Source organism: Felis catus, chromosome D2 (assembly GCF_018350175.1).
Source record: "Felis catus isolate Fca126 chromosome D2, F.catus_Fca126_mat1.0, whole genome shotgun sequence".
NCBI classification, from domain to species: domain Eukaryota; kingdom Metazoa; phylum Chordata; class Mammalia; order Carnivora; family Felidae; genus Felis; species Felis catus.
Window position 1 is genome coordinate 86,612,332 of NC_058378.1, and position 16,858 is coordinate 86,629,189.

At 61.9% G+C, this 16,858-nt stretch overlaps 1 protein-coding gene across 25 annotated transcripts in view; it reads left to right on the forward strand.

Annotated features, from left to right (window-relative positions):
* The window catches only part of JAKMIP3 (Janus kinase and microtubule interacting protein 3), a 113,798-nt gene that overhangs the window by 72,693 nt on the left and 24,247 nt on the right, over positions 1-16,858 (forward strand). For 7 of the 25 annotated variants that reach the window (XM_023241120.2, XM_023241124.2, XM_023241122.2 and 4 more), the window contains 10 exons: positions 1,159-1,290; positions 2,182-2,310; positions 4,849-4,932; positions 6,491-6,553; positions 9,096-9,194; positions 10,231-10,329; positions 10,418-10,477; positions 14,471-14,536; positions 15,266-15,334; positions 15,421-15,498. In XM_023241120.2, coding sequence (XP_023096888.1) covers positions 1,159-1,290; positions 2,182-2,310; positions 4,849-4,932; positions 6,491-6,553; positions 9,096-9,194; positions 10,231-10,329; positions 10,418-10,477; positions 14,471-14,536; positions 15,266-15,334; positions 15,421-15,498 — 879 coding nt within the window. The remainder of the gene's footprint in view (positions 1-1,158; positions 1,291-2,181; positions 2,311-4,848; positions 4,933-6,490; positions 6,554-9,095; positions 9,195-10,230; positions 10,330-10,417; positions 10,478-14,470; positions 14,537-15,265; positions 15,335-15,420; positions 15,499-16,858) is intronic. The other 18 variants (XM_023241123.2, XM_045040868.1, XM_045040870.1 and 15 more) reach the window with 5 other exon arrangements.

Genomic DNA, 16,858 nt, shown 5'->3' on the forward strand with positions numbered 1-16,858 from the left:
ATTTAGAAATCCTACCTTGTTGCTTTTAACTTTCCCAGAGAAGATAGGATTTCTGACGGCAAGGAGGAGGGGCTAGCCTTGGACCCTGACCTTCCTCTGCCAGCTCGGAGTTAGAGTTCCCTCTTGCGCTGGCGTCCACAGGCCTGCCTCGTCACCACATGGTCCCCGGCCAGCACTGCAGGCTGCAGCACCTGTCTGCTGGCCCTACACAGGTCCCTCCCAGGCATGCCTGCGCCCGTAGGGAATTGGAAGCACGATCCTTTTCAACAAATGTGTGCTTTTTATTAGAGGACATTCAGGAGAGGGGGCACCTGGGGGGCTCAGTGGGTCAAGCGTCCGACTTTGGCTCAGGTCATGATCTCACAGCTTGTGGGTTCGAGCCCTATGTTGGGCTCTGTGCTGACAGCTCAGAGCCTGGAACCTGCTTCTGAGTCTGTGTCTCCCTCTGTCTCTCTGCCCCTCCCTCACTTGTGCTCACTCTGTCTCAAAAACAAATTAATTTTAAAAAAGGAGATTCAGGAGATAGCCTCAAGGAACAGTAACTTGTGTGCTGCTTTCGGCAAAATGAGTGTTTTCTCTTTTGGCTTTTGAATGCTCAGTGGTCGTTCCTCACACAGGCTGTGAGATATTCCTTAGGCACAAATGCTGGCTTCTCTGGCCCCCAGAAAGGCCCATGGGAGGAGGGAGAGGGTTTGGGGGTCTCTATCTTTGGGATTATGGCAGAGTATTTAGAGATTTTCTGGAGGCCTGGGAGCCCGGCAGTGCAGTGGTAAGAGTGGGCCTGCTGCTCTCCGCCGGGCCCCCCTGCTCCCCGGGCTTCCGTGAGGCAGGAGTGGGGAGAATCCGGGCAACTGGGATAAAGGCCAGGAGCCCTCAACGTGCAGGACAGGTTCAGCAGCCGAGGACGGGATGGTGAAGGCAGGGAGCATCGGCCACGGTGCCCTCCAGCCTTAGTGACCGGTGACCCTCATGAGCCTGACCGTGAAGGGCCCCATTGGGGACTCAGCAGAAGGAGGCCGCGGGGAGCTCCTGGGACCGTCTGGGCCTGTATCTGGGAGAGCGTCGGGGACACTGGCAGGAGGCACTTGGATAGAGTGGACATGGGGTGGGGAGGGCACATGGGTCCGTGTGTGGATTAACCCGGTCCCTCTTGGTCAGAAGCCGGTTGTGGTGGAGACGTTCTTTGGATACGACGAAGAGGCTTCCCTGGAATCTGATGGCTCCTCTGTCTCTTACCAAACGGACAGGACAGACCAGACCCCGTGTACCCCCGACGATGACCTGGATGAGGTAGCGTCCCACGGCCCTCTGCACGGGCCGGGGCTCCGGGGGTCCAGGGACCTGGCAAGGAGGGCCACGTGCCTCTCCCTGGCTGCCTGCACCCCTGCCCTCTCGCAGGCTGCCCTGGGGGTCCGGGCCACGCCGAGACATACATCAAGGCAACAAAACAATGAGGCGCAGCCCTGTCTTTGATAAAAGCCCAGCCAGCCTGTCCTGCCCAACCCCCCTTCCAGAAGGAACCGCCCTCATACGCAGGCGGACATCTGAGCCCCCTCATGTCGCAGGAAGCCCGTGCTGGGTTTGGTCTGACCCACCCGGCCCCTGTGGCTGAAGGACACGTAGTGGCAGGCGGTCAACGGACCTGTCCAGGGGCACTCGGGCCATGAGCCAGGCCTCCCCTGGCAGATCCGGGCAGGTCGCCCCATGGCCACCGACCCACGTAGAGACCTAAGCCATGGTAGCCCAGCTGCTGCCAGTGGCCCCGGGGATAAGGAGCAGGGGCCGGGCTCCGGTCACTCTCAGACACAGCCACCCTCCCGCAGCAGACCGGGGTGTTCTCCTTGGAGTGGCAAACACTTCGGGGTCCGCTGGGGCCCCGCCAAGGCAGCCACAGCCCCCCGCCTTTTCCCAGGGGCAGCGGGTGTCCTTGCGGCCGGAAGGCATGTGGGGATGGCCGTGGGAAGGGAGCCTGAGCTGTGCGGTGGGGTGGGGAGGAACCACCTTCTCGGGCCCAGCGCTCACCTGGCCCGCAGGGGGGCCCCAGCTGAGGCCCTGGCTGGGCTCCCGGCCCCTGAGGCTCACCCTGGCCTCAGCGCAGCCCGCTGGGCCTTTGTCCCCGGGGGCTCCGGGCTCACCTCCCCGGGGCCCCGGGTAACAGCGTGTCTCCGTGCACCTCTCCAGGGCGTGGCCAAGGAGGAGACGGAGCTGAGGTTCCGGCAGCTGACCATGGAGTACCAGGCCCTGCAGCGAGCCTACGCCTTGCTGCAGGAGCAGGTCGGAGGGACGCTGGACGCAGAGCGAGAAGTTAAGGTCTAACTGACTTCTACTCCACGACGTTCCGGCTCCCGCCGGGGCTCCTCCCCGCTTGACCCCCCGGCCTTGGCAGGGACACTGGCATCGCTTCGCCTTCCGGGCCAAGCCCTCTCCCACGTCCCGCGGTTATTGTCGGGCCCGGCGATGCTCGCCGAGGCCGTCGGGAGCCCGTGTTTGGGAAGTGGCGCCGGCCGTTGGCCGGCCGCGGGTGGGACCCCAGGGCAGCCCCGGGCACAGGTGTGAGCGGTGGCCCCCACGGAGAGCCGGGTTTGTCCCTCTGGGCACTGCAGGTGGCAGACAAGGTAAAGTCAGCTTCCTGCCCAACCTGCTGGTGGCGCTCCTGGGACCTCCCCGTAACTGAGGCCCAGAGCCGGAGGAGGCCCGGCATCGCAGCTCGGTTCTTGAAACAAGTCAAGATTATTTGTTTGTCCCGTAAACGCTGAGCTCGGATGCCGTTGCCCCCCTTTCCCCTGAGCCTCGCCAGGCAGGCCCAGCCGGGAGCAGGTAGTGTCCCCTCCTGCCCCTGCTTCTCTGGACCCTGGGTCAGGTACTCATGGTCCATCCGCCAAAGGCAGGTACCCTTGCCGGCTGCCATGGGAGGCCGTGGTGAGGGGCTGTGTCCTGCCGCCCTCCCCCAAACCCCCTTCACCCCCGTCCCTGATGCGTGGCCTGCTCTGCCGGGGCTCAGAGGGCATGCCCAGCATAGAGAGATAAGCTTCGTCCCTGTGGACTGAAGGGGTCTCCTGCCCTGCTGCTGTGGGGCCTGGGGGCCAGCTCTGTCCCCAGCCGCATGGGACAACACCACTTAGCCATTTCTGCAACTCTGGCTGGCCGGCTGAGCATGGACGTCTTCGAACCAGGGCACAGTGTCAGTGGGGTCCCCTCCCCTAGACCGTATGTGTCCTGGCTGCCTGGAGAGCCCCTGGGCCTCCAGGGAATCGGGTGGGGACTAGCTAGGACCCTGGCCAGCTTCACTTTCATCTCTGCGGATGGAGAGCAGAGGCCAGGGGAGGGGACGAGGGAGGGAGAGCCTGGGTCCACCGATGTCACGAGGAGAGGCACCCAGAGCCTGGCCAGGGGATACCCTGCCCTCCCCAAGCTGAGGGACCCCTGACCCTGTGCCCTCATCTGCCCTGGAGGCTGTTCCCCGGGGAGCAGGAGCACCAGAATGGAGTGCCCTATAGCTTGGACCTCACGAGTGCACATGAACTCCCAGGAGGGCGGTTTGGACCCTCGGGGGCCTTGCACCAGGGCAGTGAGGGTGGGCTTCCACAGGGGGCCCTGGGGGGAGAAAGTGAAGTCAGCAAGCAGAATCCAGGTGAAGCCAGGACCGGCAGAGGGCGCCTGTGCGGGAAGGGAAGGGAAGGGAAGGGAAGGGAAGGGAAGGGAAGGGAAGGGAAGGGAAGGGAAGGGAAGGGAAGGGAAGGGAAGGGAAGGGAAGGGAAGGGAAGGGAAGGGAAGGGAAGGGAAGGGAAGGGAAGGGAAGGAAGGGAAGGGAAGGGAAGGGAAGGGAAGGGAAGGGAAGGGAAGGGAAGGGAAGGGAAGGGAAGGGAAGGGAAGGGAAGGGAAGGGAAGGGAAGGGAAGGGAAGGGAAGGGAAGGGAAGGGAAGGGAAGGGAAGGGAAGGGAAGGGAAGGGAAGGGAAGGGAAGGGAAGGGAAGGGAAGGGAAGGGAAGGGAAGGAAGGGAAGGGAAGGGAAGGGAAGGGAAGGGAAGGGAAGGGAAGGGAAGGGAAGGGAAGGGAAGGGAAGGGAAGGGAAGGGAAGGGAAGGGAAGGGAAGGGAAGGGAAGGGAAGGGAAGGGAAGGGAAGGGAAGGGAAGGGAAGGGAAGGGAAGGGAAGGGAAGGGAAGGGAAGGGAAGGGAAGGGAAGGGAAGGGAAGGGAAGGGAAGGGAAGGGAAGGGAAGGGAAGGGAAGGGAAGGGAAGGGAAGGGAAGGGAAGGGAAGGGAAGGGAAGGGAAGGGAAGGGAAGGGAAGGGAAGGGAAGGGAAGGGAAGGGAAGGGAAGGGAAGGGAAGGGAAGGGAAGGGAAGGGAAGGGAAGGGAAGGGAAGGGAAGGGAAGGGAAGGGAAGGGAAGGGAAGGGAAGGGAAGGGAAGGGAAGGGAAGGGAAGGGAAGGGAAGGGAAGGGAAGGGAAGGGAAGGGAAAGGAAGGGAAGGGCGTCTGGTCCCTGCTGGGCAGACGGCCAAGCCCTGCCAGTGTCCTCACTGTCGCCCTCGAGACTGGAACCAGCCCCCCTGGGCCGCGCCTGGCCACGCCCATCAGCTGTTCGATCCTGTGAACAGACTTCCTTCCGCCAGCACGCTCTCAGAGCCAGTCTGTAGGCCGTCCCTGTGGTCTAAGTGAGGTCGCCTGCTTCAAACCAGCCTCAGAGTTCTTCCCTCCGTGCTGAGCACTCCTTGCAAAGGGGAGAACGGCCTCCTCTCCGGTAGCAGAGGTGGTGGAGGCAGAAGGCAGAAGGTCGCTGAGAGTCTCTGTCCCTGTGGGTATGTCCTGGCTTTTAGAGAAAGTTGGATGTATGTCTCCTCCCGTCCTACAGACCCGTGAGCAGCTCCAAGCAGAGGTGCAGAGGGCCCAGACGCGGATAGAGGATCTCGAGCAGACCCTGGCTGAGCAGGGACAGGTGGGTGTGTGGAGCCCGGGTCCCTGGGGGGCTCCAGGGGGTCGGAGGGAGCCTGAGGGGCACGGACTCCTGGGGAGGGCGGCGGCCCGTGTGCGCGCGTGCGGGTGAAAGTTATTGGCTGCGCGCTGAAGACTCACACCTCAATCAAAAATGTGAAAACTGGAAGGAATCTGTATCCAGAGGAAGGAGACAGCAGCCTTGACGGGGCGGGCACGCGCCCGGCCGAGAGTGCGTGGCCTCTCTGGGCTTGGTCTGGGTGGGCCCCGTCTCTCCCCCAGCTCGGGGCCAGGATTTCAGGCCCCTGGAGATTGTCACTCACTCCCTCACCACCTCGGGGCTCTTCGAACCCCGCAGGAGGGCATCCTCCCGCCCTGGCCACGGGCCCGTGACCTGCTGGGTGGCGCAGCTCCAGGTGGAGCCACGATGAGGCTGGACGACGTCCACGTAGGGCTGGGAGGGTCTGCCTGGGAGGCGCCTGGCCCAGCACCGAGCCCCGTGCAGACCCATGGCAGTCCTCGACATGTTAACTGCCGGGTGGACGGCCGGCCGGACAAGAGGAGGGCCTGAGTGACACCGGGGCCACACTGTGAGTGCCCCTGCCTGAGCACCCGGCCAGGCTTCAGCGCCAGACTGGCTTGCGCCCCACCACGGCCACCACATCTCCGCCCGGGGCCACGGCACACTTGGGCTGCAGGAACGGCGTTCTGGAGCTGAGCTGCGCACAGTCCTCACGGACCCTGCCTGGACTTCGAGAGTGAGATCCCTGGGCCCCACGCCATGCTGGATAGGAGCAGTGGTGGTAGCTGGGACACGAGGAGGAGGAGGAAGAGGAGGAGGAGGAGGAGGAGAGGGAGGGACAGGAGGAAGGGGAGGAGGAGGAGGAGAGGGAGGAAGAAGAAAAAGAAGGAGAAGAAGGAGGAGGAGAAAAGACAACGCTGCCTTTCATCTGCTGAGATGAATCTTTCAAGCTTCGAAGATGACTTTGCTGGGAAGAAGCTGGGGCAATAGGCCTTCCTCCTGACACCTGACTGGAAACACTGCGGAGGCAGGGGGCAGGGGGCACGCCGGACACCCTGTGCTTCCCCCAGGGCCTGACCCTGGGGCGGGGTCCGCAGGGCGGCCACACACATCTCTCGCTGTTGCACAAATGCCTCCGTCTGAGTGTCCGAGAGTGAGATGGACCGGGCGCCCCCCTCCCACCCCGTCGAGGGAACCTGGCTCCCGCCGGCTCCAGTCGGGGTCCCCGGACCCGTGACGTCCACGTGGTACCACGTGCCGCTGGTGCCTGGCCGGGAGCGCTGTCCACGTGGGGGCGCGAGGGGTCCGCCTGAAGCGGGGCTGCCCCCGTCTGCTCTGTCCGGGCCCCTCCCAGGAGATACAGGGTGAAATCAGAGGTGTTCATTAGCTGTGCGAGTGAGCCGTCCCGGGTGGTCATGTCAGAAGCTGGGTGTTGAGTCCTTTGGTCGGATCCTCTGTTCTGCTGAATTGTGATTTAAATGCTGACTTTGAGATTAACCCTGTGGCGAATCTGTTTCTCCAATTCGATTCCGCGTCCAAGGACATGAAGTGGATTGAAGAGAAGCAAGCTTTGTATCGAAGGAACCAAGAGCTTGTGGAGAAGGTATGTCTGTGGCCGTCCGACCCTCTGGCTACCTCCCCTGTGCTCCCGGGTGTGTGCGGCCAGCGCTGCTGGGTGGGGGTGGGGGGGTGGGGGGGTGCTCGGCAGAGCCTCCGTGGCCGCCCCCTCACCGGGCCTGCTGGCGGCTCACTCCTGGAAGGCCGCCCCCTCCGCCTCCTGGAGACGGTGAACCGTGCGTCTAGAGCTGCGTCTGGGCTCCTGTTTTGTCCCACGGATGGGCTCTGTGTTTGGCGAGGGCCAGGCGGGCTCTGTGGAAGAGGTGTCCTTTCAAAACCACTGGAGTCACCCCATTCAGAAGCCTTGTTGAGCCAAGACACTGTATTCCGGGAAGAGGTCCTTTGAGGGTCCCCGGGAGCTGGACTTCAGTTTCTGTCACCACCGCGCAACTGTGAGGGCGTGTGACGTAACCAAAGCTTCCCTGGCAGTGGCTGTGGCCGTGGCCGTGGGCTCTCCTGGCTGTGGCTAACAGGAGGCTCCAAAATGCTGTCGTCTCTGTCACCCCGCCCCCAGACTGGGGCTTTTTGGCTGGAAGACTTTATGTGACCGGTCAGGAAACACGGTGCACAGCTGGCCAGTGCCTGTTAGTGACCTGAGCTCCTCCCAGGAGCTGCCTGGCTTCCCCTTGTCCCTGGACGTGAGACGTCCGTTCGTGGGCACCTCCGCCTACATCACCACCTCTCTGATCCAGCCCGTTCTTGGGGCCAGTTCAGGGAGGGACCCACAGCACTAAAGGCCGAGGACTGTACATGGTTCGTCAGATGACCCCTGGGCAGCTGGGGACCGTCCCCAGTGGGTAGGGCCCAGAGTGCTGTAGCAGGTGGCTCGGAACGGGGTGGGAGCCGGAGCTACATGTTCAGAGGCAGAAAGCCCATCGGGGCTTACAGTTGGCTCCCGCAGCCCTGCCATCGTCATGCCTACGTGACGGTGCCGTTGTGGCCCGTCCCTCCCAGCCACAGCCTTCGCCCTGGGCCAAGGACTTTCCGTGGCATCCGCCGCCCTTACCGAGAAGAGACAGACTAGGGTGTCCTCACGAGCCTCAGGGCCACCTCCTCGATGGTGCTTCCCACAGACCAGCAGCCCCCAAACCAAGGCCATGGGTCCCAGTTCAGTCGCCCGCCCCGCCTGAAGCCGTCAGTCCCACGCGGGGCTTTGGGTATTATGTCTTGAACAGTGAGTGACACCTACGTGCTTCCTGCTTGTATCTTAGATCAGGACAGCTGTGCTCACCTTCTCTGGTGCTCACCTGCACACGTAAACACGTGTGTGCATGGAAATGCTTGTGTGCACACATAACGTTCACGTGCACGCTAAAATCTTGTGTGCCCTTAAACATGCACATGCACACTCACTCGTGTGCATGCAAACACACGTGCACACTTAAATGTTCTTGCATACACACCCATGAGCACATTTAACCACTGTGCACACTTAAATACTCCCTCGTACACATAACACTTGCGCACACGTAAATGCTTGTGTGTGCACAAAAATACCTACGTGCTTATGTGTACACATACATACTCATTGTACTCCTGTACTGACTTTTCTCATATATGTTTCTGTGCACACACATTTGTATGCATACATATAAGCACTTCTTACATACTGACACACTCACGTGCACGCAATACATACACGTGCACATTTAAACACACATATGCACAATGTCCATGTGCAAACACTGTGCACACTTCAAACCTGTACTTTTCTCTGGCTACCATGGACGTGGGGTCACATTCTTGGCCTGTGGGTGCTCCCCCACGGCCTCAGCTGTGACACATGCACTGTGATAAGGCCCTGCCCCTGAATGCACGGCTCCCTTGCTGGGTGCTGAACCCCTGGAACCATCTCTCCACCCACCCCCGAGCATCCCAGCAGGGCATTCAGTTCCCCAAACTCAGTTCGGGGGATGGGCCGAGTCCCCTGCCCGCAGCGGACACCCTTCTGGAACACCCCTTTCTTTCGGGGGGATGGGCCGAGCCCCCGCCCGCAGCAGACACCCTTCTGGAACACCCTCTCCTGTGTTCACAAGGCCGAGTGCCCCAGGATGCGTGGCACTCACCCTTGGGAGGGCATGGGCCGTGCATGTTTCTGATTCTGTTTAAACAACCTCCTAATTAGTAAAGTTCGCTCTGGGGGGGGTCAGGCAGCAATGGCTCATGGCCCTTCCGTTGCTTCTGGGCCAGCCTGGGCTCTAAGGAGCACTGTCATACAGGGACATCTTACTGTCTCTTCCCCTGATGGGCCCCTTCCCTTCCCCATCTCTGCTCAGATGGCCAGGCTGAGCTCCGGGCTCTCAGGGCTCCTCGCCCCCTGATCTGCCCCTGCATCCTCCCATCCCGATTAACCAACGGCTGGAGACTCAACCCTGTCTCACTAGGATGGACCCACGTGGACTCCAGCTGGAGTGAGGGCTCTGGGCACTGGGGTGGGTCAGCTGTCCCCACAGAGAGCCAGCAGCTGTCAGGACAGCTGGGGAGTTGACCTGTGACCTCAGGCATCTCATCTGCCTTTTATCTTACAGATCAAGCAAATGGAGACGGAAGAGGGTCGGTTAAGACACGAGGTCCAGGATGCAAGAGACCAGAACGAGCTGCTAGAGTTCCGGATCCTGGAGCTGGAGGTGCGTCTCAGGGCGGGTGCGGGCGTCAGGGCATCGGCCACCAGCCTGTGGAGCCGGGGTGGGCACAAGGGGCACAGGCCACCAGCCGCGGACGGAGGGAGGCCTGTTGGTTGGTCACTTGGCCTTCCTGACCTGAGCTTTTGTTCATGACCCCAAGAGGGAGGGCCGGAAAGGGGGCTTCTCTCTCTGCGTGGGGAACCATGGAGGAAACAAGGACAAAACGTGCCCCGAAAGAATGAAACATGAGTGTCTGCTTCTAGACCCGTGGGGGCCGAACAATCATGGCTGTGCCTCGTTGAGCTGTGGGGGCCACACTCCTGACCACAGTGGTCAGCCCGGCCGACGTTTCCTTCTTGCTCATTTAAGCCCCTGAGTGCAGGCAACTGGGTGCCACACGGTGACCAGGCACCCTTTGTCTGTCCTCTGCCATGACCTTGGCCTCCTGCAGCGGAGGGAGCTGGAGCAAGGCTCCCTCGGGGAAAGGGCCAGCCACGCGTGGACGGCCACATTGCTGCCTTCACCTGCCACTGTCACTCCTCCCCGTGAGGGCAGCTGGGGGCACGGTCCACCTGTGAGGCGTGAGGAAGTGATCTGGACTGGTGTTTGCCCTGCTGGCCGCCTACACACCCCTTGGGGGCCCCCTTCTCAGTCCTGGTCACCATTGGGACCTTTGGTGACGACGAGGGCATGACCCTCGCTGGTGGGAGCGACCACACTTTGTACGATACTGTGAGAAGATGGGGGTCCCCAGGGTCTCGCTGTGGTTGGCCTGTGGAGGACCTGCTCCCTGAAGCTCCCGACAGCCCTGGAGTTCACGGTGGACGGCAGGTCGGCAGGTCGCCAGCGGGGGTGGTGACCGGGGAGCAGGGAGCTGAGCCGGATCCCCAGGGCCTGTCTGGGCCGGGAGCTCCCTTCTCCGCCAGCATCTGTCTGCACAGGGGCCGCCTGCCGCCCTTGGGGCTTCGTTTCGCAAACGTGGACCCTATTTGCTGGTCCCCAGCACAGCTCCGCGCCAGCCTCCCGCTTTCTGTCCTAGGAAAGGGAGAGGAAGTCGCCCGCCATCAACCTCCACCACACCCCGTTCGCGGAAGGGAAGAGCCCCCTCCAGGCCTACTGCGAAGCGGAAGGCGTGACGGTAAGCCCCCCACCTCACCCCCCCCCCCGCCCTGCGCCCCGTGCTGCCTGCCTGGCTGGCACTCACCCCAGCCCGTCTGTCCTTCTAGGACATCCTGGTCGCGGAGCTGATGAAGCAGCTGGACATCCTGGGGGATAACGCCGTAAGTGTATGTCGCTCTCCTGACTTGTGCATGCCTCCTCATGTGAGCCACCACCCCCATCAGCCCCCTGGGGTCAGGGGCCCCGTGAGTCCCGCCGTGAACCTGCCACAGCTGCCCTGCCTGCCCGCACTCTCCCTGCGGCCATAGCGCTTGGGGCGGCCCCTTTCTCATGTTGTCCCTGCGTCCGGCCGGGTGGTGCCTAGCAGCCAGAGACACGGAGCTCGGCGCTGTGCTCTGCTGGGTGGGGGGGCCTCCGCCTGCACACCGTCCCCTCTGGCAGTGGTGCTTCTGGCTAGTGTTTTCTCAGTTTCTGGAATCCTCTCCGTACCCCTGATACTCTGCAGCTCCTTCCTGTACCTTAGATAGCCCAGACTCTTAGGGGTTCCCATCTCCTTGGTTTTGGGAGAGGGGCAGGCACCATTTATAATCTGCAAATCTTATTAAAGAGACAGTTTCAATTTCTATGGCAAACTCCTGGAAGAATACTAATTACTGAGTGACTGTACCCCTTCATCCCACTCTCCATGCATCCCTCCCTCCACCCTCTACCCTGTCTGTCATCCCTCCATTCGTCCATCCATCTTTACTCCTTCCCTCCATCCTCTATCCTCCATTTATCCATCCACCCATACTCCATCCACCCACCCATCCATCCACCCACCCATCCATCCACACACCCATCCACCCACCCACCCCTCCCTCTACCCACCCACCCATATCCATCCACCCATTCCTCCACCCACCCATCCACCCACCCACCCATCCACCCACCCACCCATCCACCCACACACCCACCCACCCATCCCTCTACCCATCCATCCATCCATCCATCCATCCATCCATCCACCCACCCATCCATCCACCCATCCATCCACCCATCCATCCACCCACCCATCCATCCACCCATCCATCCATCCACCCATCCACCCACCCATCCATCCACCCACCCATCCATCCATCCATCCACCCACCCACCCATCCATCCACCCATCTTCTATCTGCCCTTTATCCATCATTCTGCGCTCATTGAGTCCCCTGTCCAATGAGCAGTTCAGCTGTGCTAGAAGGCAGCCTCACTCACCACCCAGAACTTTTCCTCCTCCAAGGTATACCAATAAGCATACAGTCTACGGCTAATCCTAAGACACCTTGGTTTCCCCATCCTGGTCACTGCTCTTGAGAAAGAGCAAGGCACTTAGTCAAATTAGCGCACTGCACGAAGGGGAAAGAGAAAAACTCAAAAACAAATGCATGTAAACACACCCACACACACTCAGGCACACACACCCAAACCCAGGCACTCACGCGTATTCCTGGGGCTAGTTGTTCTTCCCAGCAGCTGTGACGTGTACAGGGCCCTGTGTCGACAAGAACCCTTCTGTCCTTGGCCCCCCTTCACTTGGGAAGGGAGGCTCCGCTGGCTGTATTTGGCCCTCCCCCAGACCCATCTCGGCTGTAGGTCATTGAGGCCTCAGCTCATGGCAAGGATGGGGTCCGGTCCCGAGTTGCCAGGCCCCATCACAGGCTCTTGGGAACCATATTGGTTAACCTTCCGATTCACAGCTGGAGAAACTGAGGCCCAAGAGGACACCCGTTCAGGGTCACAGAGCTAGTGTAGGTTCAGCCTACCTCTGTCCGGTTCAGTCCAGGGCCCCTCCCCAACCCTGTAGCTGCCTACCGAAGAGCACCAGGAGGCAGGACAGCCATGGGGCCATCAAGTGGCCTCAGAGTATGGGGACAGAGGCTATTGGGGCCTAGAGGACACACCTTCAGATTTATGCTCGGGTGACTGTGGGGAGACCATGGCAGTTCCTGCCAGTGGGTCGGAGGACATCCCTTCAGGTGGTCACAGTTGAGCATATGGGCACACTTCACACGCACCTCGTGACCCAAGACTGTGCCCCATGGAGCCTGAGCCCACAGATCCATTCCTGGAGCTCAGAGTGGCCTGGCACCTGAAGCAGGTGACAGGGACAGCCTGGCCCTTGCTACGGTCACAGCCAGGACATACTCGTGCTGTGGCTGCTTGGCACAGTCCGCCTCCGAGAAGCTCGCAGCCTCCAGACTGGCTACGTGGGTGCCTGAACCCCAGACCTCGGCTTGCTCAAGAGTCGGGGCCCTTGGGAGTTGAGCAGAGGCTGGCAGGGGCCGAGTGGATCCCCGCCCTCCCTGGTGGGCGGTGCCACTCGCCACTGCTGTACCTGGAGCGCAGAGAGATGGGTCACCCCGGGAAGGCGGAGCAGATGGCACCTGGCTGAGGTTGGGGCCTGGGGACGGGGTCACCTCCTGGCCAGGCTGCTCGCCCCATGGGATGCTGCAGGCCCTTCAGCCCCCGGCATAACCATGTCCTGGGAGGATCTCCCTGAAGCCCCTTGCTCAGCCTTCCCCGGTTCCTGTCTTGGGAGGAGGGCGTGCATGGGCTCCTGGCCAGCTTCCCCGAGAGCAGGGGGTGTGAGGAGCGTCTGCCCAGCCCGGCTCCGTGCCGGGTTGGGGTCACTGTGACCCAAGGACACAGCTTGCTCTGTGCCTATGGCACCTGGTCACTGGCCACCCCCCCCTTTGCTGACTGCTGCTGGGGTAGAGGATGGTGAGAGACCCCTGCCCTTGGGAGGGCTTTCTGAACAGACTGACCCTGAGTCAGGGGCGTTCCAGGCTGTAGGGGGCTGTCCTCCGGCTCAGTGATCCCAGCAGCCTCTGCCCTGCTCTGGTCTCTGCTTCCCCTCCGCACCCACGGCTGTCCCGCACATTGGGCCCCGCAGTGGGGACGGTCCAGCTCCTGCTCTGCCCCGGTGCTGCTGCAGGTGGGAGTCAGGGTCCGAGTGAGTGAAACGCCTGTAGCCTCTGAGGACGCTCATTGGCCCCAAAGCCAGACTCGCCCAGAAGGAGCACCCAGGTGGCCCCTTGAGAAGAGGCATGAATACGCTGAGCAGAAAAAGACAAAGAGCCAGGGAGGGGTGGACACCGTTTCGTAGCCATGAGTGTCAGGTGTTCACCCCGCATGTCCAGGCGGTGTTTTAATAATAGTAACGCGGGCTGCACATGCGGCAGCTGGCTTTCAACAAAGACGCAGACGGGAACGGCGGGGACATGTGTGTTGCCGCTGCCTGTGTTATGCTACCCCCCACCCCCGCCTCTGCCTCAGCTGGCTACTTACAGTGTCCTGGTCACCAGCAGTGGAGGACAGAAGGGACAGAATAGAGAAGCACCTCGGAGTCCCCAGGGTCAGGAGTAGAGGGGTTGAAGACCCCAGGAGACCATTTCAGAAAAAGTGACCTTAGAGGTGACCCCAGTCCCCTGTGCTTCTCCATCAGTCCCACTCCTGGCACCCCTACTCACCCCACCAGGAGCCCCAATTCACCCCTCCCCACCGGCTCCCCCAATCACCCCCTGCTTGCACCCTTCACAGCCCCCATTCACCCCCCTCCCGGCAGCCCCTACTTGGCACCCCTATTCACCCCCACTCACCCCCCACCCAGCACCCCCATTCATCTCCCTCCTCGTACCCCCCACTGGGCACCCCCATCCCCCCCACCTCACACCCCCATTCATCCCCCTCCTTGTAACCCCCACCGGGCACCCCCATTCACCTCCTACCTTCACCCCCATTCACCCCCCACCCAGCACCCCCATTCACCTCCCTCATTGTACCCCCTACTGGTCACTCCCATTCACCCCCCCACTGGGTACCCCCATCCCCCCCACCTGGCACCCCCCCATTCATCCTCCTCCTTGTACCCCCCACTGGGCACCCCTATTCACCCCCACCCAGCACCCCCATTCACCTCCCTCCTCATACATCCCACTGGTCACTCCCATTCACCCCCCACTGGGCACCCCCATTCCCCCCTTCATCCCCTTCCTCATACCCCCCACCAGGCACCCCCATTCACCTACCCGCACTGCACCCGGCACCCCCATTTGCCCCCCACCTCATTATTTCAGTCTGGGTACCTCTGAAAGCGCTGCCCCTGACTGCACACGTGTCTGCTTTGGGTGCAGAATCTGACCAACGAGGAGCAAGTGGTCGTCATACAAGCTAGGACGGTCCTGACCTTGGCCGAAAAGGTAACCATAGCACCTGTGTGGATGCTCTTGGGACAGGGCTGGGCCCTGCAGGCCTCTCTCTGTGTGCTCAGAGCTCAGAGAGGATGCGGTCCTTGGAGGAGGGGCTTCTGGGCTGGGGGTGGGGAGGCTGTTAACCCTGTCCACCTTGGGAGGTCTGGCAACATGCCGGTCAGCGCCCACCACACGTGCGTGCACATCACACATCCACCAGACTTTGTGTCGAGGCCGACTCTGCCTCAGTTTCCTCCCCAAGGACCAGGCAGTGTCGTGGGTCTGTGTACCATTTGCTTTCTGTTCACCCCACCGGGACCCTCCTCTGGGTGCTGCCCGGCCCACCTGGGCCCCCACCCCCCAGCCAGAGCCTGGCTGGCGGGCCGGCCGTCAGCACCCACTCCCGGGGCCTCCAGCAGGGAGGGGAGAGGGAGTCCCGGCAAGTCGGGCTCCAAGGGGCATGGGACTGGGGGAGAACGTCCTCCGGCTGAGCTCTCGGGTGTATCTTCCCGCCGAACCCCTGCTAACGACCCTCCCCTCCCCTCCCTGGAGAAGTGGGGCACAGACTTCCTGGAGGCGAAGTGGGGGTGTCTGGACGCTGGGCACACGGAGCGCACAGTGCCAACCCGACCCCCGCTCCTAGGCCGCCTGTGGAGCCTGGGGGGAGGTGGGATGGCTTTGGTGCCCCTGTGGCCACCGGAAAGGTCACCGTCACCTGCTCTTTCGGTTTGTGTCCAGTGGCTCCAGCAGATCGAAGAGACGGAGTCAGCCCTGCACCGAAAAATGGTTGACCTGGAGAGCGAGAAGGTTGGTGGGCGTCTTGCCTCGTGTCCACAGCACGATATCGCCAGGTGGGTGCCCGAGGCCGAGACACGGGTCCTCTTGTGTTTCAGGAGCTGTTCAGTAAGCAGAAGGGTTACCTTGATGAGGAGCTGGATTACAGGAAGCAGTCCTTGGACCAGGCTCACAGGGTAAGGGCCATTTGGCGGGGCAGGTGCAGATTTGGGGAGAAACGGGGGGAGTTGCTCACACGGGTGCCTGGGTCCAGGGTGACCACCGTGGGGTCACTCTCTGCACGTCTCCCTGTCAGTGAGGTCCGAGATGCCCTACTGCCCCGTCAGCACTTTGCCCTGTGAAGGCAGAACTCAAATGGGTATTTAAAATGAGTTGAAAAAGTAGGATTCGTGAGAAGTAGCGCTGCTACAAGTTAACTGATCACAGCTGCATGTGAGGAACCTCATTCTCTGGGGATTCCGCCTTGTGTGCCCCCGCTCCGAGTGTGCGTGTGCCCCTGCTCCGAGAAGTGTGCGTGTGCCCCTGCTGTGAGAAGTGTGAGTGTGCCCCGCTGAGAAGTGTGCGTGTGCACCTGCTCTGAGAAGTGTGCGTGTGCCCCGCTCTGAGAAGTGTGCGTGTGCCCCCACTGCGAGAAGTGTGCGTGTGCACCTGCTCTGAGAAGTGTGCGTGTGCCCCCGCTCCAGGAAGTGTGTGTGTGCCCCCGCTCCGAGAAGTGTGCGTGTGCCCCCGCTCCAGGAAGTGTGCGTGTGCCCCCGCTGTGAGAAGTGTGAGTGTGCCCCGCTCTGAGAAGCGTGCGTGTGCCTGCTCCGAGTGTGCGTGTGTCCCTGCTGCGAGAAGTGTGCGTGTGCCCCCGCTCCAGGACATGTGCGTGTGCCCCAGCTGCGAGAAGTGTGTGTGCACCCCCGCTCCAGGAAGTGTGCGCGTGCCCTTGCTCCAAGAAGTGTGTGTGTGCCCCTGCTCCAAGTGTGCGTGTGCCCCCACTCCAGGAAGTGTGCGTGTGCCCCCGCTGTGAGAAGTGTGCGTGTGCCCCAGCTGCGAGAAGTGTGTGTGCACCCCCACTCCAGGAAGTGTGCGCGTGCCCTTGCTCCGAGAAGTGTGCGTGTGCCCCTGCTCCAAGTGTGAGTGTGCCCCCACTCCAGGAAGTGTGCGTGTGCCCCCGCTCCAGGAAGTGTGCGCGTGCCCTTGCTCCGAGAAGTGTGCGTGTGCCCCTGCTCCAAGTGTGCGTGTGCCCCCACTATGAGAAGTGTGCGTGTGCCCCAGCTGTGAGAAGTGTGAGTGTGCCCTTGCTCTGAGAAGTGTGCGTGTGTCCCTGCTCTGAGTGTGCGTGTGCCCCTGCTCCGAGAAGTGTGCATGTGCCCCCGCTCTGAGAAGTGTGCGTGTGCCCCCGCTCCAGGACATGTGCGTGTGCCCCAGCTGCGAGAAGTGTGCGTGCACCCCCGCTCCAGGAAGTGTGCATGTGCCCCCGCTGCGAGAAGTGTGCATGTGCCCCCGCTCTGAGAAGTGTGCGTGTGCCCCCGCTCTGAGAAGTGTGCGTGT